The sequence below is a fragment of the Mustela nivalis genome, assembly GCF_964662115.1.
Source record: "Mustela nivalis genome assembly, chromosome: 16".
Taxonomy (NCBI): Eukaryota; Metazoa; Chordata; class Mammalia; order Carnivora; family Mustelidae; genus Mustela; species Mustela nivalis.
The window spans coordinates 33,703,577-33,719,113 of NC_139035.1; the positions used below are offsets into that span (position 1 = coordinate 33,703,577).

The 15,537-nt window shown below is 51.1% G+C and overlaps 1 protein-coding gene across 1 annotated transcript in view; it reads right to left on the reverse strand.

The window, feature by feature from the left end:
- The window catches only part of PLXNA2 (plexin A2), a 207,745-nt gene that overhangs the window by 111,894 nt on the left and 80,314 nt on the right, over window positions 1-15,537 (reverse strand). Inside the window, exon 4 of the mRNA XM_082704152.1 lies at window positions 922-1,056. Coding sequence (XP_082560278.1) covers window positions 922-1,056 — 135 coding nt within the window. The remainder of the gene's footprint in view (window positions 1-921; window positions 1,057-15,537) is intronic.

Genomic DNA, 15,537 nt, shown 5'->3' on the forward strand with positions numbered 1-15,537 from the left:
AGAAAAGAACTTTGGGCAAGGTGGGATTCACCAAGTACACCGGGAATCTTTGCAGTGTATTTGGGACGACAAACACTCAGGAGCTGGGAGGTACCTCGTGAACGCTCACTGGTCCTCCAGCCCAGCATCTTTGTCTAGCCGAGTCAATGCCAAGACCATCGTCCTGCTGAACAGCAGTAGACCCACTGACTGAACGAATGGCAGATACCAGCCTTTCTGAAGGTCTTTGCTTTGCTTTCTGCATCACCGTTAATATGTGAATGCTCCATTCCCCATCCCCCCACCACCTTGCCCATCACCGCGACTATCCCACATTTACCTTCTCTTTGCTCACACATATTCAGAGCAGATACACTCAGGGGGGAATCATGTTTCATCAGAGAAGGTGAGGACCCTGCCCAGTGGTTACCGCGCAGAGGGTAGAAGTCTGTTTCTCAGGCCAACTCTGGCTTCCCAGAGCTGGCCAGCTTCTACTGGCATCAGTCTATGACTCAGGCCAAGATTTTTATCTCCTTCTGGGGCCCCATCTTGGGTCTGTCTCTCCCAGGATCAGGCCTAGCCAGGAGGCCTGGATTATTTACACTTCTTTGGCTCCCTCGAGCAGCAGACTCTGTGGGCCCGGGAGCTGTAAATCTATCCCCTAATCACACCAAGCTGCTTCGTGCAGTCTGGCCCGTTCTTGCGGGGCTGTTCATCACGCACTGAGACAGGGGCTGTGGCCTGGAGAGAAGCCTCCGGGAAATGGCTGGCCCCAGTTGCTTCTCTCTGGCTCCCTGTGAAAGCCTCCAAGGACTCTGCCTGTCCCTGGACCCTGAGTCGCAAGCCCAGCGGACCCCCTGGTTAGATGAACAGTTTCTGACCAAAGGTCACAAGTTATCAGTTACTCCTGGGCTTTGAAAAGAGGGACGGGTGGGCACTTACCTGTCTTTCAGACATGATGTATAGGTAACGCTCATCAACGGAGAAGGCCATGTCCCGGAGGATGGGGCTCCCGTCTTTGAGTACGGAGACCATCTCGTACTGGACCCCTCCATGGGGGGGACCATCGGCTCGAATCTGTAAAGGAAACAAGGCATCCTCAGCATCGGTACTCAGCCGTGCCCCAGGGGATTACCTGCTTTGGCCTAGAGCAGGTCCTTTTACCGAAGATAATTCCCCCCACCCTACCCCTACTTGCTACTTTGAACCAGAATTGGCTTCAGGGAAGGTAGAGGTGCTTCTCAGTTCAAACAGCCCAGCTTCCAGGTCTGGGATTTCTGATGGTGGGTTCTTTTGTGTGTGCGTATGTGTCCTTAGGAACAATTCTGAATATCCCAATGTGGTTATTGTGTCGTGTGTCTACATATATTTACAGCATGGTGTGGAGGGTGTGTGTGTGAGTGTGTGCTTGTGCACACTGATTGGTGTTTAGGGTTGGGGAGTCAACATCTGCTTACAGTGTTTCTGCCTCAGGCGGGCGAGGAAGAATGGTTCCACAATCCCATAAAAGATCAGAAAGCTGGTCATCAAGAGACTCAAGATTTTAGAATCTCAAGAGGGTCTTTCTGCCCCCAAACATATCCCTGCATGTGTGCAAATTCACCCTGGGATTCTGGAGAGCCAAAAATCCTGGCTCAGACTCTCAGAGCCCAGCTCTGGATAATAAGTCAGAAAGAAAGGACTCAGACACCATCAAGTTCACTGCTTCTCAGCCCTGCCTGCACTTGGGAATTATCTCGGGAGTTTTAAAAGATATGAATGCCAGGGCTGGATCCATTAATCAGAACCTCTGTGGGTGTGGCCTGGGCGTCTTCTTGGGGATTCAAAGCTCCCCAGGTGAATCTGATGAGTGGCCAGGGTCAAGAAGCAGAGATGGAGTCCAGTGGTTTTCAAGGCTGTGTGCCTTGAGAATCATCTCAAGGTGGGGGTAGGGGCAGCACGGGCTGGGGGGTGGAGTTTGGGGGCTTGGGAAAATGCATTGCTGAGCCCGCCCCTGGAGTTTCTGATTCAGCGGAAATGAGGCTTGAGAATTCTCACGTCTAACAAATTCCCGGGTGATGTGGAGGCTGCTGGTCTGGGGGTTCGTGAGGGCTAGTCTAAGCTCTGCAAAGACAATCCCTAAGGTCATACAAAAAACTGGCATCCAGGAGTCCTCGGTTTGAATATGCTCCTGCCTTCCCGTTTCTTGTTCCCAATATAGCAGCTGACCGTTGAACAAATAATCCCCAGCCTGGTTTGTTGTCTCTGTCCTCTGCCCATCTGAACCCCCTCAAGCTTGAGCCCTATTTCCTTCGTGAAGCCTTCCCTAATCTCTCCACCATACTAATTGCTCATCACCCTGATGCCTTTTTTCCCCCTACCATTTTGTCTTAGGATTATAATCAATTGATCTGTTCATTGTGTATGTACTTGCTACTGTGTATTGACAACCCACTCACATTGTTCTCTAATTGGCTCACACGTGCGTAAGTCTGTCAACACTGCGAGGGCAAGGATGCGTTTTCTATTTCTCTAACAACCCTCTGAGGACGAGAATGGGTTCGGGAACCTGGCTGGTGATGGATAAGATGGGATGCTTGAGAAATACTTGTTGAAAGGACATGAACTAGGAACCAGGTGATGAAGTCTCATGAACTCTAGCGCTAAGTCAAAGTGAGGTCAAAAGGCATTTTCTCTGGAAGATTGTAGGATTCAGGCCGCCCACCCCCTCACATTCCCTTTCAATTTTCTCTCGTGCTTCTAACCACGGCCTTTCCTCTCCCACCACACCAGGAGCTCCTGAGGGGCAAGGACCAGGACTTACTCATCCCAAGGACCAAGCTTGGTGCCTGACGCCACAATAAATTCCTCTTTGCCTTTTCTCTGCCAGCTAGTAGCTCTTGCATCCGGGGAAGGGTTTGGGGGAGTCATTTAATTCCTTCTCAGAGAGTGGAGGAAGACTCTGGGGTCAGCAGTGATGTCACGAGGCTGAGGTTATTACCCTCTACCCCAGCGCAACTATAATTACGAATTCAAGCAGAGGGAAGGGTCTCTACCTGGAAGAATGCCCCACAATTAAAAAGGTTCCCCTTAACATCTGAAATAGATTTCTCTCTTAGATGGACCGATCTGAAATTTCCTTGAGGTCCTTCTAGAAATTCAGCAGTTTTTAATCAAAAAAGTTCCTGGGCTATTGCAGACAGTAAAGAAAAGATGTGAGGGTCATGGCTTCCTGCTGGTTTGACCTCAGTGTACTGTCTCCATTATATGGGGGAGTTCGGGCTCTGTTTCTTCCTCTGAAGGGGAAATGGGCCAGCGCATCTCATCACCCTCCCTACGACAGCCACTCCTCTTCAGGGAGATTTAAGTCTCCTCAAGCTACCGGCTCTGCCCCAGGAGCTGTGGAACCAGTAACCCCCCTCAGGCCCGGCCCAAGATCTCCCCTCCTGGAGAGGCATGTTAACCTTCTGCCAGTTGGGGCAGCCTCCACCCCATGAACCCGGGCACCCGCCTGCCTCCCTGGCAGGGTCTGGACACAAAGTCCAAAGGGGGAATGCCACAAGTCTGGCCTTCCCTCTGTGGTCCCTGAGACGAGATGGTACCCAGGGCCAGATTAGAGCTGGAATCAAATCAAAGTCAACTTATCATCACACACTCTGCTGCGTTCCACTTAGGACCAATCCCAGCCACTAACTTTTTCCTGAATCAGAGATCTACATAGGGTTTTTTTTTTTTTCTTCCATCTGCAACCCCAATCTTTTAACAAAGCAGTTGAAGGCAGAATCAAACCTACATAACTCTCAAACGTCAAAGCTAAAACCAAACCAGAACAGAAACTGTTCCTGGTATTGAACCTGAACTAAGCGATCCTATTTCATTCAGTCTAAATCTCTGGAGGGAAGAGCACTATTGCCTCCCCACTTACTCCCTCATCCCATGTTAACTGCCTCCAGCTTGTGTAACCCTCCGAGACACCTGCGGGAGGGCAGAGAAGATGAAGGATGGGGCCAGGAGGGGGGGCGTCAAGGGCACAAGTTGGGGGCGGGGTCTGGCAGGCAGTGGCCGGAGAGACCGGGTGGGCAGAGTGTAGGTTTGGGACACAGGGTTCCTGGGTTTCTGTTCAAACTTTGGGCCTGGGCTTGAGTTCTGCCTAATGGTACAGTTTGCGTTCAGATCCCTCCCACGAGCCTCAGTTTTCCCTTCTGGATAACAGGCCACGGTGATCTGCTCAGTGCCGGCCAGAGGAGAACCACTGTAGCATGTGCTAGAGCTATAAGGACTTTGGAGCTCACCTCCTCTAAGCTCTTCCGCTCCAGGCTCGCAGCTGGCCAGTGGTGGAACCGGGGCTCAACCCGGCTGTAGCCCGTGTGGCCCAGAGGAGAGCGCATGGCGGATGGAGACAGCACACACTGGGGACAAGGGTCCTGCCGCAGGGCAAGCACATGGTTTCCCAGACTGCTCTGCCTCGGAGAGAAAGTTCTGAGGTTCAAAGTTGTCTCCATCCTTGCCAGACACAGGATGGTAGTGGTAGGGGCTGGTCCTGAGCCAAGGTGGGATTTTTAAATCCAATGAATCACATCTATTTGGTGTGGTCCCAGAAGAGCTAAAGTGTGGTGGCACAGTTTTCAGCTTTTCAGATTGTGTCCCCAGGGCCAGGTTTCAATGACCACAAGGTCAACAATGGACTGAAGTAGTTCACGAACCAATCCAAGAGAAGGGGGTCTACAGCCCGAGCTGCACAGGGCAGGGGAGGAGCTGGGACAGAGAAGGGAGGTGACATGCTCGGGGGCAGGAGAGTCACCTGAACATGACTTTTGGGTTGGGCTCCTCCTCTTCTGAGAGGGCCTGGCCTCAGTGGACATGCAGAAACTACAGAGGCCATTTTGGTTGGACAAAGCTCATGAGGTAGGATAAGAGGGCCAGCCGGAGGGGGACAGTCTTTATTGAAACCGGCAAAAGATAGAAGGTGCCCACACCGTTGTGCAAGGAGATCTAGGCTGGTTCTAGTAAGAACTCCTGCTGCGTAGAGCGCTCACTGTGAGACTGAGTGGCTATAGGACCCTGCGACCTTCTCAGGAGGGTTTTGAACACAGGATTACTTCTTTTGCTTCATGGTTTGACATGGCCCTACCTGAAGGCAGTAGCACAGACCTAGTGAATTTTCGAAGGGCCCCATTTGCCTCAAGAACTTACAACAGCTACCCTCCTATTGCTCTTACAGTGTGCCAAGTGCTGTCGAAAGTGCTTAACAAAAATCAACTCTCTTATCCTTGCAAGTACCTCTGAGGTAAATGTTCTTATTATTCCCATTTTACAGATAGGAAATTTGAGGCCTGGGGGGATTCAGTGGCATTCCCAAGATCGCACAGCTAAAGAGTGACAGAGAAGGGAGTCCCCCACACAGCGGGACTTCTCAGGTGCTCTGCGACCCTCTTAGGAGAGGACACTAAGGGGCAAACGAGCTGTTCATCACCGCCAGAAGAACAGACAGAACAGATGGGAGAGACAGAAAGTCCCAGCTCTCCCCTCCCCCACACGTCCTCTTTTGGACCCCAAGGTCCAGGCAGGGCAATCACCCATTGCCTGGAGTCAACCATAAACTCGGAACCTAATTTTCAGGAATCTTCATTGGGAGGTGAAAAGTCAGTTTATCAGGGTCGTCTGTGGGGTGGGGAAATGCGAGGTGCAGCCCAGGGGAGGGCGACTGCTGGGCCCTCTGGCTGGGGAGGGGCCTCCGCTAAGTGAGAAGGAAATAGTAATCCCATTAGTGCCTTGCTTTAAACCACAGCTAGGCCTGTGCAGAAATTAATGACAGCCTCTGGAACGTCCAATTCAAATCAGCATATCCAATTCCAATTAACTAGCTTACCTATAGGCCTCTCCAAACCCTTTTTCTTGGGCATCAATTTTGTCTATAGTTAGCTCTAAATTATGGACCCCCTGCCTGGGATTTGTCACCCGAATGTCACTTTATTAGTAGTACTGGCAGCATAAATAGTAATGTTATTTATTTATTTACTCGGCAAGAGTTGCTGAAAACCAGTTGGGAATCTTCTTCTTGGGCCCTCCTGGTAGGAAACAGATTGGTTGGAGAGGTGTCCCGCGCAGAGGGAGGCACCGGTTGGTGTCTGGAGGACCGGGATCTAACCCCAGCCTTCTCATTAAAGGCCTATGTGACTTCAGATAAGTCACCTCCCTTGTTTGTGTAATAGTTTCTGTAACAGCCAAAGGGGGTGGGAACTCCTGTCCTTATGAGCACAAAAAGGATGCTAGGAGAGTGAAATGAGTTATTAGCTATGACTTTCAGGACTGTCCCATATCCGTTTATGACACTTCTGCTGTGAGCCAGGTCTGCGCTCGGCGCTGGGGATGCTACGGGACAGGATCCCCTTGGGGAACCCCAGGAGCTGGGAATGGACAAGCCGACCAGTCTTCAGGAACACGCGGTTTAGCCCTTGTGAGAGGAGTTGGCAGGGGGAGGGGGTGGCAGGCAGGGGGGCTAACGCCCCCAGGAGGCTGGGGCGTGAGGGAGGCCCGGAGCAGAAGGCTTCCTGGGGGAGGTGGTGCCTGAACGGCTGAGCAGGGGTGGAGATGTGAGTGTTTTGGCTCATTTCAAGTGTGATGTCAGTATAAGCGTGTTATTGTTATGTCTGAGCCCAGATTTCTTGGAAACTTGGTCTCTCTGACCTGAGCGCCTGGATAGGATGAGACTCTTGACGTGCATTTATTGAGGGCTTGTCCTTTTACATCGGAAAAGTCACTTTGGAAGACACCTATATTACTTGATTTTATCTCTTTCTCAGGAATCAGGGCTCTCGTACTATATGAATGTGTGGAGGTTTGTGTACACATACACACATACGTAAACGTTTAGACAGGGGAGAGGTGGGGCAGGCCTGGTGCTGCTCAGACTGAACTTGGGGGTGAGTTAATGAGCGAGTGTATCTGCAGCTGCCTTTAGTGCTGCACGAGAGGATTCAAGCTGAAGTTTATTTTTGTAGAGCTTCATGACCCGAATTATTTATAGATTGAAGCCTTTGGTAAATTCAGCTCCGAGATGCTTCCTCCTTCTCCGCTGAGTATGCAAGCATGCACGCGCACACACACATGCACACAGAGGCAGCAGCGCCTCCCAGGCTGCTTCTGTCTGCCCCTTCCCCAGAGCTCTGCAAGGATGAACTAACCATGCAGACTCCCAGCCAGGGAGGCCGCGGATCCCTGGAGGGATCCCGGCCCTGAATGCTGGGACAACTGAGAGGGACACTGGAGCCAGGGAAACTCAGCCTTTGGGTCACAGGGAACCAGGAGAGTAGAGGTGGAGAAAGACAAGGCCAAGGACCCCTCCTGGCCCTGAAAAGGAAGAAGGTCACTAAGATAGGCTAACCTTTGTGAATTTTGCACCCCTACCTGGTGCGTGCAGGTGCATACACACACAGACACACATACACCCTACAACACATATGCAGATGGTTCTAGAACTGGTTCCAGGTGAGTTGTCGGTTAGTCACTGGGCTTTGACACTGGAGATTGACATTTCCATGTACAATTACTTCTATTTCTGTGCATGTTGGGAATCTGCCCTAGATATTAAACTGGTGGGAGGGCGGGTGATCTGGCAGAGGGTTTCATGTTCTAGAGGCTCCTGGATTTCATCCTTCTTGGAAGGCTAAGCCATGGAAGGCTTTCTCCTGGAATGTGGGGAGGGGTTCCTGAGAGAAACCGTTGGTTCTCTGGACTTCCGCATCTTGGAACAGTGAGAATTAAGAGCCTGGTTTATGATGGGTGATGTAGTGAATATTTCCTGAGCAGTGACTAGAAGTGTTCAGAGATCAGGCTGAGGGGGTTGGCTGCAATAAGGGTCTCTTCTCCTAAATCTTGGCTTCATTGCTCCTCATCGGCCAGGGCTGGATGGCCACATGACCACTGATCCACGTGGCCCCACAGAACTGAGAAGGGTAGCCTCTGCTTCAGACCTTCCTGTGTTTAAGGACCAACTGCACTTCAAAAGGGCACCAACTTCCTTATCCCAGGGGCCTCTCCCTTTATGACTCAGCAGAGAGTGACATCAAGATCAAGAAGCAAAAGAACCCACTTCTTGGTTCTCCCTCTGTCAGGGAGGGTTTTGAGCTCCCAGGCCAAGGATAGGGCAGGAGCTTAACACAGGTGCCTGTGATGGGCATTTGGGAGTGCGGGGCTCTGGCCTTGGACCAGCCCCACCTTGCAACGCTGCTCCAGCTCAGACTCCGGCCAGTTAGGAGGATCCGGGAACCAGAAGAAGTTGCCAGGGGCAGCGGAAGCACTTGATTGTTCTGGGAAACAATACGATAAACACTGGCGAGGGACAGCTGAAGCATTAAACAGCCACAGCCGAAATCACATCACACAGCAGCAAAGCAATAACTCACAGGGAGCGCACAGAGTTTGGGGGGGGGGGTGCATGGAGGGGTTGGGGGGAGGAATTAATAAAGAATAATGAGCAACCTCTGCCAAATCGAAATCTCTGTTTACTTGAAGCTCCAGCCACGTGAGGCTCTCAGAATCCCCATTCGAGGTGCCACACACAGGTTCCTTGCCTGGGGATGCCCTGCCTGGCTTAGGATAGCATCTACCCTTTAAGATTTTTGGACTGGGAATGATTTGGAAGCACCTCTTTGGGCCCACCGGGAGGGCGATGCGGGCTTCCTGGCCAAGCTTTGGAAGGGGGTGTGGTGAGAATCACCACAGAAGGATCAGGCAGATTCTCCTCATCTCAGTAAGAATCAGGCAGACTGATACCCAGGTAAACTGCCTTGGAAATGCCCTGCCCACAGCAAAGGAGCACTTTCTGGGACTGAACACAGGCGGCTTCTGAATCGCTTATCTCCCTTTATCAGTGTGGTTCAACGTATTTACTGAACAACGATCGAACATGTCAACCCAAGTGCAAAAGGCTGGGGGTATAAACATGAAATGATCTTGAACACCGGGAAGTCAGCCTCCCCAATTCACAGAACAAGAAACATTAAGAGTGGAGAGCAAGTTAGGGACAGAGCCAAGCTCAAAGCGGAGTCTGCCTGATTCCAAAGCCTGTACTCTGTCTCTTTCATGAGGCTCCCTCTGGGGCCTCGCTTTTCCCTAAGTCAAACAAGAGGACAATACCTGCACTGGGACTAAAAATTACATCTAAAAAGTGCTCAGTGCCCCTGGAGATAAGTCCTGGGGGACACAATAGATCATATAGCTGTCTCCTCCACGATGACAAAGGAGGACACTTGCAGTTTGGAAAAAGAGCAAAGGGTGGGGCGTTTAAGAGGGTTATTACCCTCTTTAATTAACTCATTCTTTTCAATGGCTAAAATTGCTCTGCATTTTATAATCTGGAATAGTAATCTCTGGCTTTCATGAACACTGAGGATGACATTTAAAGCTGTAAGGATGGGAAGGGAGATCTAGACTTGTGAGCACAGCTATCTGACACGGGGCTTGTACCTGAACGCAGGAGGCTCCCTGAGATTTTAAAAGGAAGAGTCATTTGGAAAATGCATGGGGCTTGCATACACCGTGGTGCAGAAAATATGCGGTAACCGAGAGACTGGAGAGCACACCCACGCGGCCGGACTTCTCTTCCCATTGCTAACAGGCGAGGCCTGAGTCTTTATTGCCTCTTATCTGGGCTACAGCAATAACCTGAGAAATCTCCCTGCCTCCAGCATATTCCTGCTCTAATCTGTTCTACCAACACTGCCAGATTAATCTTCTTAAAACACTTATTTGATCCTGCCTTTTCTGTATGCAAAATCCTCAAATTTCAGGTGTTTGTAATTTTCTTTCTCTTGCTTATCTCACTTCTAATTTTTTTTTTTGTGATGAACATACACTACTTTTGGAATATGAAAGAAAGTAAATCATCGCATACACCCATGCACATGCACACAGAACGCCTTTAACTGCCCCCACTGATAATTTAGAAAAGCTCATGTCCCTTCCTTGCCATGCATGGGTCTAGGTAGCATGGCCTTCTCACCATTCTCTAGTTACGTCTCTGGGTTTTTGGTCATCATGTCTTGGCTTGACAATTTATTCTCCTTCCTAGATCCTAGCCATCCTTCAAGGCCTAACCCAAATGCCCCCTCCTCCAGGAAGCCCATCCTGATCTCTCCTTTGAACTCCCAGAGTCCCTAGCAAGTCTCTTGGCATGGTGATCTGTGAACACATGAAGTGATCTCTCCTAAGATTTTAAGTTCCTAGGAAACAGACACTTCTTGGTACAGTTTCATATGCCTTCCTGCATTCAGTACTACCGTACATATAGTAGGGCTTGAATCACACCTGAGGATGGAATGAATGAGTCCCTGAAACTGGTTAGGAATGGAACATTAGCCACAGCTCCCATATATTTAACCCCTATGAGTGTTAGACATTGTGCTAAGGGCTCTCTACACGCCCTCTCATTAAATCTTCACCACAACCCTATTAGTCCCATGTTACAGATGAAGAAACAGAGGCACAGAAGTGTGAGGTGACATCAAGGTCACATAGCTGGTGGGCAGAAGAGCCACAATCTCAACTCTGTGAGGCCTTCGCTTTTCTAGGCCTCTGTTTCCCCATTTCTGGAAAATAATAAATGAAGAAAGAGAGAATCTGGCTTTGCACACCCTCCCCCTCCCTCCACCACATCTGGAACCTGACATGTAAAGACGCTGTACACGCTTCTGTTGAAGTGATCTCTTTGGCTCCCAGTGGACTACTAAGAGCTCTTGGGAAGAGAGCACTGCAAAGGCTTAAGGTGCTGCTGTATAAAGAACTCTGGGCCCACTCCGCTGGAGCTCGGCTGGCTTAAAGGCAAATGGAAAGCAAGGGTTAAATAAAGTGCAGAGATGGGCTCGGAGCTGGGGTCTGAGAAAGAGCATCAGAGGAGGAGGGAAAGGAAGTGGGGCCAGAAGGCCTCTATCCCCTGAAATCCCGAGACACCAGCGCGGGGGTGCCCCTGTGCTCTGGTATGTCTGACTTCCCAGCAGAGCCCAAGGGCAGAACAGACAGCTGGGGGGAGGGTCTGGCTCTTTTAAAAGATTCTGTTTGACTAGCTGTCGTCTTCACACCTTTCCCCATCTCCCCTCCCAGGAGAAGGACTTTAATAATGAGCTGCTTCGTGACAACAGACCCCTAATTAATTCATTGCTATTCTTCTGGGGCTGGATCACTCTAATCAAGATGGGGTGGGGTGGGGTGGGGGAGGCTGAGCAAGGGCTGTCTGATCTCCGTGGTCTGCCACTGACGGTCGCCGGACTCCGCCGCCTTGCTGCCCCTAGACCCTTCCCGGTCACCTTGTTCTCTCTTACTGGACACCTGCCTCTCCTCAGTGCCCAGCCCCTCCTGGCACCGATGCCCCACAGCTGTGGGCACAGCGCTGGGAGGCAGCCCCTGCGGGGGGTTCATTACAATAGCACTGGTGGTGTCAGGACCCACAGCACAGGCGGAAGGAGAGGAGTGCCCAGCCTGGCAAGGGGCAAACTTTTACGGGCTTTTTCGGAGCACGAGCAGAATACCCAGCAGGCTCACGGGCAGCAAAAGCAGCCCTGTCCTTCTTGCCAGCCTCCTCCCTCCTCCCGACCCAAGAGGCTTTCTCGTCCCAGGGTGCTCTGTGCTCTTGGAGTCTGGAGAGCCCACATCACGGCACCCAGGGAGTGGCCGCATTCGAGCAGTTCTGCGGAATTCTCTGCATGAGGACCTGAACAGACGCCTGAGACCAACACTGACAAGGAACGACTCTAGGGACATGTTGGAACAAAATAACCTTAAAAAAACAAAAAACAAAAAACAAAACAAAAAAAACCCATAAAGCCAGATCACACTTGGAGGTGACAGAAACTAAAGGGCACACAGGTCTCTCCAGCAGCCTCTTAGGTTTCTCAGTTTCCCTCCTAGATCATTCCAGCTCCACACTTCAATCTTCCCAGCTGACAGGTGCCGACCGTCCAGTCAGGGCTGATGTCTTCACTGGCTGGGGTGGAGGTGACATGGGGGCACTCAGCCCAGGGACTTAATTCTCACTTTTCTCATCTGCAAAACCGGTAAAAACAATACTGGCTGCTTGAGGAGGCTGCGGAGGGGACAGATTAGATAAGGGATGGGAAGGCATCTGGGACCCTGGAAAAGGCTGCTGGGAGGTGAGGGATTTTGGCCAGATTTTCTTTGGATCCACAGACTTGGGTGGGATCAGGCCACGGAGAAAGATCAGGCAGGGAGGAAATTCTTCAGGGGCCCACTGGGGTAATCGGTCACCCCCACCTTCTGTCCTTTCCAAGGGAGTAAGCTGGGTGTTGCGGGGGTGGGGGGGTGGGGGGGCAAGAGTGGGTGGAGGAAGGAATTGGAGGAGGAGGAAGGGACGAGGGAGAAGGAGGAGCCATGGGGGGAAGGGGGAGCAGAAGGAGGGGGAAGTGGAAGAGGAGAGGTAGAGGAGGAGGAGAGGTGGAGCGGGGGAGGGAGAGGAGGGGGGAGGGGAGGGGGAAGAGGATAAATGGAAGAGGAAGGAGGAGGAGGAGAAACAGGCAGAAAGGGAGAGGAGAGGGGGGAGGAGGGAAGGGGAGAAAAGGAGGGAGAGGAAGGAGGGGGGAGGAAAGGGAGGAGAAGAGGGGAGGGGGAGGACAGAGGGAGGGCAGGAGCGGAAGGGGGGGCGGAAGGAGCAGGAGCCCTTTGCCCTGTGGGAGTCTGTGGTCAGCTCGGGAGGGCAGCCTCCTGTGAGAGGGAACCCACAGGACCTGTGCTGGGGACAGAGGGCCGAGGCCACTGGGGCCAAAAGGGGGATGGCAGCTTTCGGATTCAAACCCTTTGACGTTGTGAAAAGGAGAAAAGTGAGGGGGAGGCTCCAGGCTTTTCCCCACAGAGAGAAGGCCGCTGGGGCAAACCTACCCACTTCTAATCTGCTCCTTAAAAAGAGCTGGAAGGAGCTACAGCTCCGCTTTTGTGCGGAGTACTAAAGCATCCCCCTCGTCCGCCCCTCCCACGCCCCCACTCCTCTCTCTATTTTTTTTTTTTCTCTTAAAAGAGCGCTCCACCTCTCCAGGGACTGGAATCATTAACTGAACAGCACTTTGCCTCTCATAGCTTTTGACAATTTGGCAGTGAGCTGGAACGTACAGAGAAACTGCAAAGCAGCAGCTGGAGAGAGGGTGGGCAAGAGGGGTGTGTCCCGAGGACCCCAGCCTGCTGTGTGCCTGGCCCCTGGCCCTGCACCTGGAAGTCCTGCTCTGTGGCTCCCACTCTGTGGCTCTGGGGAGTGCTGGGTCCCCAGCTGTCAGGCAGGTGTGGGGGGGAGGTCAAGCAGGGATCTTTGTGTGGCTTCACCCAGAGGCTGTGGGGTGGGGGGCGGGCTGGTTGCCTTCAATCCAGACAAGTGAGGCCTCAAGGAGAGGTGCCTTACTGGCTCCTGAGCCTCCCTGTGACAAGCAGAGGAAGGGCACCTGAGGTTTGAGAAGGAAGCAGGAGCCTAAACAGGGACCTTGCAAGGCCGCTAACCCCAGGTGCCGTCCATTTGCCAAGAGGGGAAAAAAAATGATGAGAGAAAGGAGGGTCATGGTTCCCCAGTCAAGCTGTGGCAGAAGCGGAGTCAAGAAAGAGAGCATTCTAGGGCCTCCTGGGAAAGAAGCTAGGTTAGAACATCTACGGAACTGGCTTTGAACAGTCCCAACCAGGAGAAAGCTGATGGTTTTGAGGGGATTTCTCAGCAAGGCTAGGGATCCTGCTGAGGATGAGCAAACATCTTGTCTTGCCCATTGCTCCTCTCCCCACTGCTGGCAACGGAGCCTTATTTAGTATTCCTAGAATGGACTACAGTTACCACTTCCCAAGCACATACTCCGTGCTGAACAGGGCCCCTGGCGCCTTACCCAAAATATCTACTTTAATCTCCAAACCCATTCTGCTGATGAAGAAACTGGGGCTCGGATAGGTCAGGTAGCTTGCCTCGGATCACAACAGGTGGTAGAAAGAGATTTGAGCCTGGTTCAGTTTGCTTCTATGATCTTGTATTAAGCCACATGCTTCCTGAAAACGCATTCACCTTTGTCTTGTGTATGATGTTAACATCTTACTGTCCGTCATTTTAATGCCCTTATGCTGCTGCCTGAGCCCCTGTAAAAGTGCCAACAAAAATTATAAATTCCCAGATCTAGACGCTGAATCTCTATAGTTCATTTTACTCAACTTTTAGCAGAGTGCCAAGCACAATGGGGTGCTTAAAAAAAATTGCATTCTATCCTTGCCTCAAGTTACAGCCCCAGAAAGCCAAAGGCTTGGACGACAAAAGCTTAACCAGCAAGCTTCGCTTTCTTTATTGGCCTTATGTACTTGCCGTTCATTGTTGTTGCTCCATGAGAGGAATTCACTGGACGTCGACTGTTACATGGATACCGCAGTCTGGGCAGCCTGGGCGCGTCAGCAGGAGTTAATACCAGAAAATTGTCATGTAACAGATGCCCTGATTCTGATGTCAAACTTTTGTTCTGGTTTATATACATGGTCTCGCGTGATAGATCATTTCGAGAATGTAATTAATGTCTGGGCATCGTCTCTCCCGGAAAATAGGTACACGTCTTCCTATCTGAGAGTAAGGGTTTCTGGATCATCCCATTTTTCTTTTTGATTTGTCTACCAGGATACTCAGGCCAAATCTGGGGCTGGGTCCTGGTGCTTACATTCGCTTTATTGGTAGCATACTTATTTCTACTCCCCTCATGTGACTGGGATTTTCTAGTTCTGCGTGAGTTTCATTACATACCTTTGCCAAAGTTTTTTTATTATTGGGCTATCTATTTCCTTATTTGGAACGAAGTGGGATAGGAATACGTACAAATAATTACGCTCATGCTCTCACATGCTCTGTTGGCACCACGTGAACTTGTACTCTGTTGTAAATTGCTGTGATAAATTCTCAGGTCTCTGCACTGTGTGCCCATATTCTTTTGGTGTTGGCCAGGACGTTTCTGAGCAAAGGCCTGAACTACTCCTAGGATGGTTTAAAAATAGATGCTGTTACGTTGGAAGAGAGGGAAGGAAGAGGGAGGTACCACTAAAAACTAAGAACCAGATTTCAATTTGCATTCTGCTGGGTTACTGAAATCCACAGATCTGCGATGGGTCTTGCCCACAGTAATGTTCTCCAACTGTGTGTAAAACGGAAGAATGAATAAACGAATTAGTGAATGAATGGTTTTCTGAGCCAAGAGATTCTCCTTGTAGGAGAGAAGGCAAGGACTGTTCGGCAGAAAGCCCCATCTTCAGGCCACAGAAGAAACTCAAACTCACTAGAAGCCCCGTGGAGGTCAAGCTCCCCACCTCCTCCTTGTCCTGGCCAGGTCAAGAGCATTTGTCACCTGCACTGTGTGGGGCAAAATGGGGTCAGTGTGCTGGACCCCAGAAGGAAGGGAGTGGGGAGAGGGGGAAGGAGGAAGGTAAGAGGGAAGCCTGTTTCTGCTGCCTTTCTGTGCTTCCCTCTGAAGGAGAGCGCGGCCCACAGCAACGGTGGGGGGACAAACGGTCGTCTCTACACAGATGTCTGTCTGTCTGTCTGTCTTGCCTGGCCATCTCCTTTTACCTCTAATC